The sequence below is a fragment of the Stomoxys calcitrans genome, chromosome 3, assembly GCF_963082655.1.
Source record: "Stomoxys calcitrans chromosome 3, idStoCalc2.1, whole genome shotgun sequence".
In the NCBI taxonomy this organism is placed as follows: Eukaryota; Metazoa; Arthropoda; class Insecta; order Diptera; family Muscidae; genus Stomoxys; species Stomoxys calcitrans.
This window is the reverse complement of record NC_081554.1, coordinates 111,925,462-111,939,489: the sequence shown is the minus strand read 5'-3', so window position 1 is coordinate 111,939,489 and position 14,028 is coordinate 111,925,462. Positions and strand designations below refer to the sequence as shown.

The 14,028-nt window shown below is 38.0% G+C and overlaps 1 protein-coding gene across 1 annotated transcript in view; it reads left to right on the top strand.

The window, feature by feature from the left end:
* LOC106093635 (cell adhesion molecule Dscam2) overlaps positions 1-14,028 on the top strand; it is a 367,625-nt gene that overhangs the window by 214,145 nt on the left and 139,452 nt on the right. The window contains 3 exon segments of the mRNA XM_059365962.1: positions 685-844; positions 986-1,096; positions 1,277-1,435. Coding sequence (XP_059221945.1) covers positions 685-844; positions 986-1,096; positions 1,277-1,435 — 430 coding nt within the window.

Sequence of the window (14,028 nt, the reverse complement as noted above, 5' to 3'; positions counted from 1 at the left end):
AAAACGTCTCCAATCGCTCACCAATTGCTGGTGCTTCCATAGTTCAGACTTTGCCGAGTGAAATTAGGCATCCTGCAAAAATATTTATTAGACGATTAGAATAGTCTTGAAACAAGTACTTATCAAAATGACAGCACTTGAAGTGTATGGGACTAAGAAGACTTTGAATGTAATCGTTGTGGTACATGCAAAAAGGAAGACCGAAACTGAGATGGAAAGACCAGGTGGAGAGACATCTCGAAACTAGGTGTTCGAAATTGGAGAAGGAGTGCCGAAAATGGAAACGCTTGCAAATCTGTTCTAAGTTCGACTAAAGGAACAAGCGTTCTGTGATAGCCAAGTTAGTAAATTATGTTAGCTATTATATATGTTTGCACATTATGGCCGGTCATGTATTTGATTACTATAGCTATTTTATTCCGAAGGGAATCGAGCTTCATTACCTTAAGAATGTGGTAAGAAGGGAAGATTTAACTTTGGAATGTTGCTCAATAGATTTTACCAGAACAGGATCCAAGGAAAAGTATTCATGCTTAACAATTATGGTGGACTTGACCATAAAATATCTTTGACTTACACATGTACATGGCACATTCATCTATGTATTTGTGTTGCATTCATACCTTGAGGTTTCGTTATCTCTAGAACAAGTTACTGAATGTAGTTCACTTTGTGTTTTTGCAGAATGACCGACTTATGATTGGACAATATGTTACCATGTTCGGTGACGTCATTAGCCACGTTAATATTTCTGCAGTCAAATCAGAGGACGGAGGTGACTATGAATGCAAAGCAATTTCTCGTGCCGGTGAAGCATCACATACTGCTCGACTGAATATTTATGGTGAGTAATTTTAACTTGATTGCAACGGTATGCGAAGCAAAGGAGAGGATAAGAGATAGAAAGATATGTCACATTTATGCATGCATGGCACACACAAACACATTATGCCATAACTCGTTTCTTCTTTTTCTTCCAACTTAGGTATGCCTTACATACGTCCAATGCCAAAGTTGTCTGCTGTTGCTGGCAAATCATTTTTCCTCAAATGTCCTGTGGCAGGATATCCCATTGATAGCATTATCATCGAGAAAGGTATGTGTGTTCGTCCATTCAGAGGAATAAAGAAAACTTCATGTGCATATGTACGAGTTCGGACTGCATATTTCATAAATCAATTCAATTTATTTCACTTCCATCCCCACCTTCTACCTCTGCCTAAACGAAACCAAATGAATGCAACAACTCGCCATCCGCTCTTGTTTGCATCATCAGACGGCGTCAAACTACCCACCAACATATGACAGCGTGTCCAAAATGGCACGTTGCTCATCGAGAATGTCCAACGTACAGCCGACCAAGGTACATACACATGCATAGCCCGAAACAAGCACAACTACACGTCGCAACGTTCGGTCGATGTTAAAGTCCTGGGTAAGTTCTATTGCCAGTGAGTGTCCATTTGGCCACGCTATCATGTTGTTGTTTCATCGCTTATAGGCCCCGATGTAATTTGTTTTCATTACGTATGTACTCAGGAATTACACAAATATTGCAAAATGAAATGAGATCGCTTGACACTAGCATACTCGTACTTTGTCGTCCATCCATCCAAAAATACAGGTCTTGACGCATGTATGTTATAAGGTGTGAGCGGTTCGTTTCTTAGAATTGCATCAGATTTTCACGCGAATATTTTGTTTATTAAAGCGTAATGAAATTTATAGTTGGTGAGTTGTTAAATAGCATGATTAAAAAACCCCTTAGAAACTGAGGAAAAGAATCAATTTTACAGATTCTCAAAATTACAGTGGAATAGTGTTACACAGCGCGTTCTGAGTTTTACCCTACACCATATGGGTATAGAAGCTAAGTCGTAACTTAAATTTGATATAAAGAATTTCGACCAAAATCCGTACACAATGTGTGAGTCATAAAGAAAATTGGTGTGCAAAGTTTTGAAAAGATCGGTTGGCCCTAAAAGTGAAAATCGGGAGACACATATACATATGGGGGCTTTATCTGAGGCGATGTTGGTGAAATTTGTCAGTGATCCAAAGAGTCACAAGAGAAACTTTCGTGCCAAATTTTGTGAGCATCGGACTAATCCCCAAATTATTGCAGTATAAGTTAAAATTGGTCGAATATAAAATTTAAAATATATACATAAATATATATAAATATGTTTATACAAGCTGGACAGGACCCGCTCCACTGCGCCTTCTTTGACTGTCTTATTTTGTCTGAGCCCTATTCGGTCGCGTCAGGAATAAGTCTTGTTTGGGGGTGCTGGTACGGCGGTGGATCGGAGTAGCCAAACTCTTTGCCCCAAAAGTGGATATCATATTGATACTCCACTCCCGAAAATCACATTGGAGCAACAAATTGCTACAATTTTGCCATATTCCACCAATATGTCCAATTTTAGGGGTATGCAGGGTGGGGCGGCCACTCACGTACTTACAAACAAATAACAAATTTTGCCCATGAACTTTTCACTAAGCAAAAGGGGCAAACTTCTCACATATCAATGAGTGCAGTCGGATTCAAGCTTTATGCTCAATGATAAGGGGTCTGTTTTTTATAGCCGAGACCGAACGGCGTGTCGCAGCGTGACACCTCTTTCGAGAGAAGTTTTACACTTAGCCCTGAAAAATATCAGCATCGTGCTCTACTCTCAAATTTCTTTAGTTTGAGCCAAAATTGCCATTGGCTTGAGGGGAGTTTATGGGTTGGCACGACCCCCAAATATTTGGCCTCAAATTAGATATCAAATTCTTTTTCTACTATCAAATAAGTATTATTTATCGCCATAGTAGACAATCATGTCCGGTTTGAAGGGAGTTTAGGGCGGACCCTAAAGTCATATCAGCATCGTGCTAGAGTCAAGCACTTTGAAGGATGCTATCAAGATACTACAGGGCTACGGGTCTCGTTCAGATTCGCACTTATTAATTTCTTTTTTGTATTGGTTATCTACATTCAAAGTCATATTTCAAAGCGACCACTTGGGATACTACATTCTTAAAAAGAATGTAAAAAGTGTACTCTACTACCTTTTATTTCAGTTCTATTCTATCCTGATCGTCCTCCATATAAATATTATTTCATATTATTCCAATATTATTTCCCTTTTTTTGAGTAGTATAGGGAAAGGGGATTGCTGACATGTCCAATCATTTGAGTACAATATATTCACGGTCATACTACATGACAGTTTGGCGTTGCATTTATTGGGAGGAGAGGTTCGGTCCCCCGACGCTAAGAACCAAACGAAAATTTTTTTGAATCTTTTATTGTCGCGATCTACTGTCCTTCGAAAAGGTAGGACGTGACCCAGATACTTGAATCCTTATGCCAACATTAGATTCGAGATGTATTGTCATATACCTTTCTTGACATATTATCCCGATCGAACTACACGTCCTGTTGAAGGGTATTTAGTGGGTGGGCCGGTTCCATACTCTGTCCTAATTGTGCATGTTAGATTCGTTATCAAGTCCCAAAGACCTTTCATTCGATACCAATTTTGTGGTATGGGGGGTTTTTAGGGTTAGGGAGGCCCCGTAGACACCATGAATCAAATTCTTATAACAGATGTGTACTCAGCTTCCAAATGTATTTCGTTTGATACCCATATTGTGGCAATCGGAAAACATGTCCTGTTGAGAGATTCTGGGGGGTGTTGAGGCGCTTCAGACCCCAAGGAATAAATTTTTTTATATCAGCATTGGACTCTACCCTTAAATAGCTTTCATTTGATATCCATATTGTCCCAATCGGTACACATGTCCGTTCGGGTGAGTTTTGGGATGGGGCGTCCCCCCAGATTATTTGACCCCAACATTTTTTACCAATTCCGTGTTGTTGGGGTACCTGAAGGTGGCATACATAATTTCGCTTTCCAAGTTTCGCTTTTAATTTCAAAACACAAGTAAGAGTGTGCTTAGTTCGGCCGGGTCGAATCTTATATACCCTCCACCATGGATCGCATTTGTCGAGTTCTATGCGCGGTATCTCTTTTTAGGCAAACAAAGAATATTGAATAAGAACTGTTATGCTATTGGAGCTATATCAAATTATAGTCCGATTCGGACCATAAATGAATGCTGAACATTGTAGAATTAATTGTGTAATATTTCAGTTCATTCTGATAAGAATTGCGCTTTGTTGGGGCTCTAGAAGCAAAATCGGGAGATAGGTTTATATGGGAGCTGTATTAAGCTATTGATCGATTCGGGTCATATCATACACGTATATTGAAGGTCATTAGAGAAGCCAGTGAACAAAACTTCTGCCGAATCGCATGAGAATTGCGCCCTCTAGTGGCTCAAGAAGTCAAGGTCCCAGATCAGTTTATATAGCACCTATATCAGGTTATTTACCGATTTGCGCCACATTTATTGGAACTCATAACAAAACACCACTTGCAAAATTTCAGTCAAATCGGATGAGAATTGAGCCCCCTAGAGGCTCAAGAAGTCAAGATCCAAGATCGGTTTATATGGCAGCTATACCAAAACATGGACCGATTTGGCCCATTTACAATCCCAACAGATCTACACTAATAAAAAGTATTTGTCCAAAATATCAAGCGGCTAGCTTTACTCCTTCGAAAATTAGCGTGCTTTCGACAGATGGACGGACGGACAGACGGACAAACGGACGGACGGACTGACAGACGGACGGGCGGACATGGCCAGATCGACTTAAAATGACATGAAGATCTAAAATATATATAATTTATGGGGTCTCAGACGCATATTTCGATGTGTTACAAACAGAATGACGAAATTAGGTATGCCTCTATCCTTTAGTGGATGGTATAACAATTCGTCTCGTCAAATGAATTGAGAATCAATTAACAACTGGCCACATTTTTGTCTAAATTTTAAGTAATATTCCGACTTTAAGTAATACTCACTAATGTGGTCGTTTGTCAGCCGGTCCTCGCAAAATAGGCTCCTAAAATTATTGCTTGATTTCATGACAATCGTTTTAGATTTAGATATATTGAACTTCGGCAAAACATACATTATAACCCGATTTTTACTTCTGGAGCCTTTGACAATGCATTTCTCCACCAATCTTCCCGTACTTTTCCCACAATGTCTTTTTCTATGACTTCGTCGTCGCATTTGGTCGATATTGGTTCAGATTTAGATATATTCCTATATAAACGTTCGTTCGAGTTTGTGCATTATTGCAATAATGTGTTTCAACTTTTAAAAAATTGACATATACCACTATGACTCTTGGCATTTTTAGTAAATTTTATAAAAATTCAGAAACACAGTGCCGACACGACGCACTTTTAAGCGGACCGAGGGAACAGATGCCAAAATCAAAACTATCACATGCGCCTCCGAAATTTTAAAAGACATATCTTATGTAAACTTTTCAAACGGTTTCAAAAATACTACCCATAAAAACCCACCCATACCCCAGGTTTTAGTTTAGAAGATACGACCGTTCAAAGTTGACCTATATTCAATTTTCAAGACAACACACAATTTTTGATAATTTTATTCGATTTCAAGTGTAATATCTCGAAAACTGGAAAAGGGATTGTTATTTTTATACCCTCCACCATAGGATGGGGGGTATACTAATTTCGTCATTCTGTTTGTAACTACTCGAAATATTCGTCTGAGACCCCATAAAGTATATATATTCTTGATCGTTGTGACATTTTATGTCGATCTAGCCATGTCCGTCCGTCTGTCCGTCCGCCCGTCCGACCATCTGTCTGCCGAAAGCACGCTAACTTCCGAAGGAGTAAAGCTAGCCGCTTAAAATTTTGCACAAATACTTCTTATTAGTGTAGGTCGGTTGGTATTGTAAATGGGCCATATCGGTCCATGTTATAATATAGCTGTCATATAAACCGATCTTGGGTCTTGACTTCTTGAGCTTCTAGAGTGCGCAATTCTTATCCGATTGGAATGAAATCTTGCACGACGTGTTTTGTTATGATATCCAATAACTGTGCAATGTATGGTTCAAATCGGTAAATAACCTGATATAGCTGCCATATAAACCGATCTTGGGTCTTGACTTCTTGAGCCTCTAGAGTGCGCAATTCTTATCCGATTGGAATGAAATTTTGCACGACGTATTTTGTTATGATATCCAACAACTGTGCCAAGTATGGTTCAAATCGGTCCATAACCTGATATAGCTGCCATATAAACCGATCTTGGGTCTTGACTTCTTGAGCCTCTAGAGTGCGCAATTCTTATCCGATAGAAATTAAATTTTGCACGACGTGTTTTGTTATTATATCCAACAACTGTGTCAAGTATGTTTTAAATCAGTCCATATTTTGATATAGCTGCCATATAACCGATCTGGGGTCTTGACTTCTTAAGCCTCTAGAGGGCGCAATTCTCGTCCGATTTGAATGAATTTTGGTACGTAGTATTTTGTTATGATATCTTACGACTGTGCCAAGTATAGTTAAAATCGGTTCATAACTTGATATAACTGTCATATAAATTTATCTGGGGACTTGACTACTTGATCTTCTAGAGGGTGCAATTCCTATCCGATTTGGCTGGAATTTTGGTTGACGTATTTTATTCTTACTTTTAACTACTGTGTCAAATATGAATTTCGCCCTCTAGATGCTCAAGAAGTCAAAATCTGAGATCGGTATATATCAAAAAGTGGACCGATATATAATTCCATCCGACCTACACCAATACGAATTCATGCGACATTTCAAGCGCCTAGCTTTATTTTTTCGAAAGTTAGCGTTCTTTCGGCAGACGGACGGACATGGGTAAATCGACTTAGAATGTCGAGACGGTCAAGAATATATATTTTTTGCGGGTTCTCAATTCAGTATTTCGATGTGTTGCAAACGGAACGACATAATTAGTATACCCCCCATTCTATAGTTGAGGATATAAAAATTATATAGATGTAAGTTGAACGCTTACATCGTAGCGGTCACCGTAGCGCAGAGGTTAGCATGTCCGCCTATGACGCTGAACGCCTGGGTTCGAATCCTGGCGTGACGATCAGAAAAAATTTTTAGCGGTGGTTTTCCCCTCCTAATGCTGGCAACCTTTGTGAGGTACTATGCCATGTAAAACTTCTCTCCAAAGAGGTGTCGCACTGCGGCACGCCGTTCGGGCTCGGCTATAAAAAGGAGGTTCCTTATCATTGAGCTTAAACTTGAATCGGACTGCACTTATTGATATGTGAGAAGCTTGCCCCCGTTTCTTAGTGGAATGTTCATGGGCAAAATTAGCAATTAGTTGAACGCTTCATAACAAAAGAATTTCCGAAAAAAATACAAATTGTTATGAAAATATTAAAGAAAGTGGAAAACATTTTTTTTTATTTTTTGGTTGATAATTTTAAATTACAGGCGGGCCTCGATTATCGCGGATGCTGGGGGCCGGAAGCATTACGGTTAATCGATTTTTCCGGAAAGTGGAGTAATATGTTTTTACAGTTTTAACATTTTTCCCGGTCTGAAATGCCAGAGCAGCCAGGGCTCTCTAAGAAATCAAAAAAATGTTGTGGAACCATTAATTTTTTTTTCTCTTAAAGATATTTTTGGGCGAATAATATCATCGCCATCAGTTTCATCTGAACTATTTTGCTGAGTCTTATTTGTGCCATAAATCATATCTATAATTTCACCATCGGACAACAGGAAATTTGGAAGCATTATTACACCACAACTATCTTTCCATATCCCCTATGATAAAATCATTCGTTACATTTAATATTTCTGTTGCTTTATCGAATGTTTGTTATATCTGAAATACATTGCACCCTGGTCCTTCGGCTGAATTCAATTTATTTCACGTCTGGATGTGTCGGAAAGTCGTGCATTAGCAGAAGGATTCTTATATCATCTTTCAGACCAATTTAAAATGACCTCTTAGTTTTTGAGTTACCCAAGCTTTTTAATTCACTGGTTTTATTAAAAATAATTAAAGATCTTGTCCGAGCACTTTTTCCAATAACCAACGTCTTGCACTTGAGAGTACCAGCAGTATTAGTACACAATAATACAGTTTGTCTCTGTTTTGCCCATCTATGACTGCTTCATGATAGCATACCAAACAGCTTTATTGCAAACACTTCCAAAATAAGGCAGTTTCATCATCCCCATTATAAATTGCTTAGTTTTCCCAAGGTGTATGTCCATAGTAACATGAGGCGGATTATTATCCGCAACCACTTTTCAGCTTAGTTTTTCCCTTAAAAAAAAAACAAATTCTATTTCCCACAAAATTTATCAATTTCAAAGTCAGCTGAAGCTTTTTCTTCTTCAGCCTTATGCTTATGAATTTGATTTCGCTTTTTAAACTTTTGCAACCATTCGTTAGAATATTCACATTTCGATCTTATCCTCAACTTTGAGTGGAATACTTTAACCTTTTCCTTTATCTAGGTGCCTGTTACTGAAGTTCCCTTAAATCGTTCTTGACGTTCTGCGTTTTCCAAGACTTTTTGAATTTAATACCCACAAACAAAGTCACGTTCTGCACAAAGAAATGCAAATATAAATTTGCCTATGAACAATCCATTAAGGATCAGGGGCAAACTTCTCACATACCACTGTGCGCTGTCCTATTCATTTTTATAGCCGCGTCTAAACGGCAGATCGGTCTATTTGGCAGCTATATCTAAATATAGTCCGATCAGAACCATATTAATGTCGATCAGAACCATATTAATGTCCTACTCATTGTCTAAAATTTCAGCGAAATCGGGTAATAAGTAAAGCTTTTATTGTCTTCAGACCCCTTTTCGACAGATCAATCTATATGGCATCTATATCTAAATATAGTCCGATCTGAAACATATTTGGGTCAGTTGTCGGAAAGCCTTAAACTACTCACTGCTTCAAATTTCAGTGAAATTGGACAAAATATAAAGCATTTATGGGCATTAGACCCGTTATCGGCAGATCGGTCTATATAGCAGCTATATCCAAATATGGTCCGATTTGGCACGTTCAAGAACATAACCAGCGTGCATCAAAAAGACGAATTTGTGCCAAATTTCAGCTCAATATCTCAATTTTTGTAGGCTCTAGAGTAATCACAATAAAACATCGTTGAATCGTCTTAGAATTTTACTACGATCCGATATATATATACTTTGTAGGGTCGTAAATTGATATATCGATGTGTTGCAAACGGAATGTCTAAATGAATATACCTCCTATCCTACGGTGGTGGGTATAGAAATGTAAGTGCTCGGAACCCTCAGCACTGTAATCTGATATATATTTTCAATGCCAAGTCACTGAGTGGCCGCCTCATCCCCCAAGACGCTTAAATGAATCGAATTGGAGGGTAGATCAAGAATTGATACCACTTTCGGGACCAATTTTCTGGGTCTACCCCTTTCCCAAAATACCCGACGAAAAAAACAACCAGAAGAAATTTGCAACCGTTCATTAACAAAACTCTCCAAATGGTTTTCACTCTCCTAGGTAGTCACTAAGTTTATAAGGTTATGAAGTTTTGTAAAAATTGCTTATAATGTACCAAAATGTTCGAATTTTGAATAGGCCAGTTAATCACCCATCATATATTTCTTAGTTGTATCTACATGCCAAATTTCAGACCTCTAGCTCAATTACCAAGAACCATCTCTAGCTACACTTGTAAAGAATGTACCAAATTGTAACAAATATTGGTACCAAAATGTACGAATTTTATATAAATTATTTAGTCACCCATCATATATTTTCTAGTTGTAACCAAATGCCAAATTTCAGACCTGTAGTTTCATACATGAAGAAAGTTACAAATGGTACCAATTTTGATACCAAAATGTTCGAGTTTTAAATGGATAATTTCGTGACTCATCACATTTTCCATAGTTGTACCTACATGCCAAATTTCAGACCAGTAGCTCCATTTATAAAGAAAGTACCAAATGTTACCAACTGTGGTACTAAACGTACGTTTTCTTCCGTTACCATTTTTATACCCTCCACCATAGGATGGGGGGTATACTAATTTCGTCATTCTGTTTATAACTACTCGAAATATTCGTCTGAGACCCCATAAATTATATATATTCTTGATCGTCGCGACATTTTATGTCGACTTAACCATGTCCGTCCGTCTGTCCGTCCGTCTGTCTGTCGAAAGCACGCTAACTTCGGAAGGAGTAAAGCTAGCCGCTTGAAATTTTGCACAAATACTTCTTATTAGTGTAGGTCGGTTGGTATTGTAAATGGGCCATATCCGTCTATATTTTGATATAGCTTCCATATAATCCGATCTTGGGTCTTGACTTCTTGAGCCTCTAGAGTGCGCAATTCTCATCCGATTGGAAAATTGAAATTTTGCACGACGCGTTTTGTTATGATATCCAACAACTGTGCAAAGTATGGTTCAAATCGGTCCATAACCTGATATACCTGCCATATTAAACGATCTTGGGTCTTGACTTCTTGAGCTTCTAGAGTGCGCAATTCTTATCCTATTGGAATGAAATTTTGCACGACTTGTTTTGTTATGATATCCAACAACTGTGCAGAAGTATGGTTCAAATCGGTCCATAACCTGATATAGCATATAAACCGATCTTGGGTCTTGACTTCTTGAGCCTCTAGAGTGCGCAATTCTTATCCGATTGAAATGAAATTTTGCACGACGTGTTTTGTTATGATATCCAACAACTGTGCCAAGTATGGTTTAAATCGGTCCATAACCCGATAAGCTGTCATATAAACCGATCTTGGGTCTTGGCTTCTTGAGCCTCTAGAGTGCGCAATTCTTATGCGATTGGAATGAAATTTTGCACGACGTGTTTTGTTATGATATCCAACAATTGTGCCAATTATGGTTCAAATCGGTTCATAACCAGATATAGATATGGCTGAAATTTTGTACGACGTATCCTCTCATGACCATCAACACACGTGTTTATTATGATCGGAATCGGTCTATAGCCCGATACAGCTCCCATATAAATCGATCTCTCTATTTCACTTCTTGAGCCCCCAAAAGGAGCAATTCTTATTCGAATTGGCTGACATTTTACACAGGTCTCCTATATATATTGGGTTGCCCAAAAAGTAATTGCGGATTTTTTAAAAGAAAGTAAATGCATTTTTAATAAAACTTAGAATGAACTTTAATCAAATATACTTTTTTTACATTTTTTTTCTAAAGCAAGCTAAAAGTAACAGCAGATCACTGACAGAAGAAAGAATGCAATTACAGAGCCACAAGCTGTGTCAACGCCGACTATATGAAAAATCCGCAATTACTTTTTGGGCAACCCAATATTTATAATAATTTATAAATATTTATAAATAATTAGTTGTGGTCCGAACCCGACCGTATCTTGTTTTTTTCTAGTTTGTTCTAATTTCGGTTTGATGAAACATTATTGGACAAGTAGATTAAAGCTAGTTCTTTGAGAGTAATTGGTATACCCTCTACCATAGGATGGGGGTATACTAATTACGTCATTCTGTTTGTAACACCTTGAAATATGCCTCTGAGACCCCACAAAGTATATATATTCTTGACCGTCTTGTCATTTTAAGTCGACCTAGCCATGTCCGTCCGTCTGCCCGTCCGACCGTCCATCCGTCTGTCGAAAGCACGCTAACTTTCGAAGGAGTAAAGCTAGCCGCTAGAAATTTTGCACAAATACTTTTTATTGGTGTAGGTCGGTTGGGATTGCAAATGGGCCAAATCGGTATATGTTTTGATATAGCTGCCATATAAACCAATCTTGGGTCCTGACTTCTTTAGCCTCTAGAGGGCGCAATTCTCATCCGATTTGACTATAATTTTGCACTTAGTGTTTTGGTATCACTTTCAATAACTGTACATAGTATGATTAAAATCGTTTCATAATCTGGTATAGCCGTGATGTAAATCGATCTTGGATTTTGACTTCTGGAGCCAATAGAGTGCGCAATTCTCATCCGATTTGGCTGAAATTGTGCATGGATTGTTTTGTGATGACTTCCAATAACTGTGCTAAGGATGGCAAAAATCTGTAGATAACCTGATATAGTTGCCATATAAACCGATCTGGGATCTTGACTTCTTGTGCTTCTTTCTTTCTTTAATTGGCTATGACAGAATATTTGTTCCACTAGCCGAACGAAGAATAGCGATCCAAGTGCCTCGATCTTCTGCGCTCATTCTAAAATCTTCTTTGCTGGAGCTTCTTCATCCATTCTGACAACATGACCTAGCCAACGCAGCCGTTGTATATTGATGCGTGTAATTATGCTATCGTCGTCATACAGCTTATAGAGCTCGTGGTTCATACGTCGCCTATATTATCCGTTAACGCAAACTGGTCCATATATTTTACGAAGAATCTTTCTCTCAAATACTCCAAGCACTGCCTCATCTGCTTTCACAAGTACCCATGCTTCAGAACCATATAACAGCACGGGTGGTATCAGTGTCTTGTAAAGAGTAGTCTTCGTCTCTCGAGAGGTGGCCTTGTTTCTAAACTGCTTACTTAGTCCAAAGTAGCATCTGTTTGCCAGTATTATTCTTCGCTTTATCTGGTGTCATTCGTTTCGGCTACGGCGGTGCCGCGCATAGAACTCGACAAATTCGGCCCGGCCGAACTTAGCACGCTCTTACTTGCTATATTTAATTTAATGAATATAGTTTAAATTAGCCAATGTTATTGTATCAAATGTCTGTCTCATTTATGTTTAGTTTAATTATTGTATCAAATAATGCCTGTAATTTAAGGCACAATTTCTATATTTAATCAAATTTTTCCAATCATCCTCCCGTTGGCCGTTCAATATATTGATCATTTCATGTTTATCTAGTATTATTTTCCCAAGGTACAGTAATCGAAACTCTTTTAGAACTGGACATATTCCTACAAAATTTTCAATATTTTCGGTAGCCTGTAGGTAGCAGAGGTTACATAATTTATGGATATCTTCCACTTTGTATAAATTGTACTTTAAGTTAAGCATTCTGCCTCGCGCCTTTAGAATGCATATGATGTTATCTAAATTATACTCATCTGTTATATATTATAGCCCTTTATTATAGTCAAGATGTTTGTAAAACCGTTCTGTTGAGTTTTTATTTCGGATATTACCATGAATGTTTCTCAGTTTTAAAGCCGTTAGCAGATCAACATTGAAAGTTTTCCATTGCTCGAAAATATTCGGCAATTCCGGCCAATTGATGTTTAGATCTCTTGCTATATTGCTCAAATCTTTCACCCAAAACGAATTCCTTGCAATTACTGATTTCGTTAGCTTCTTTGGCAACCGATGATCATAATAATGTAGCAAAACATTATTAATATATTTCATATGTAGGCCCATCATATATATACGACTTTCTTCAGCTTTAGTTTCCAACATCAGTACATAATTTGGTATATTTTTCGGAATCCGTAGTATTTTTTTCATAGAGAAGCGTTGAAGTTTGTCTACTTCATCAAAATGTCTGAAACCCCCATATTTGAGATGCGTAACTCAGTATTGCTCTACAAACTGCTAAGTGCACTTTTCATTTCATACGTATACTGATGCGGTTCCCCTTCATTATGTGGTTCCAAGTCGTATTGAGAGCATTCTCAGCCTGCAATTTTCTCTTTTCTACATGCTTTGGAAAACTCAGCTTTGGTGTAAAAATAACCCCCAAAAAAATTAAGTTCAGAGATAATTTTGTCGTCTTCCCCTTTATAATACCACTTTTGTAATGAGCTTAATCTTCCACCTCTTCTAAATATTAACATCAGAGACTTTGACATATTGACTGTATGATTCCATCTGTTGCAATAGATTTCCAAGTTGTCAATCATTGTTTCTATATCATAGGAGATAATAACAATATCATCTGCGTAGAGTAAAAATCTCAGATAGATACTATTGCACTGCAGTCCTTCCTCGAGACTATCATGCAAATCGTTGATGTTCAAAGCGAATAATAGATGTGATAGCAAACATCCCCGTTTTACGACAGCCTTAGTTTGAAAATTTCAGCACATTGCCTCCCCCGTCCATACAGCGTACTGTGTATTAGCATATA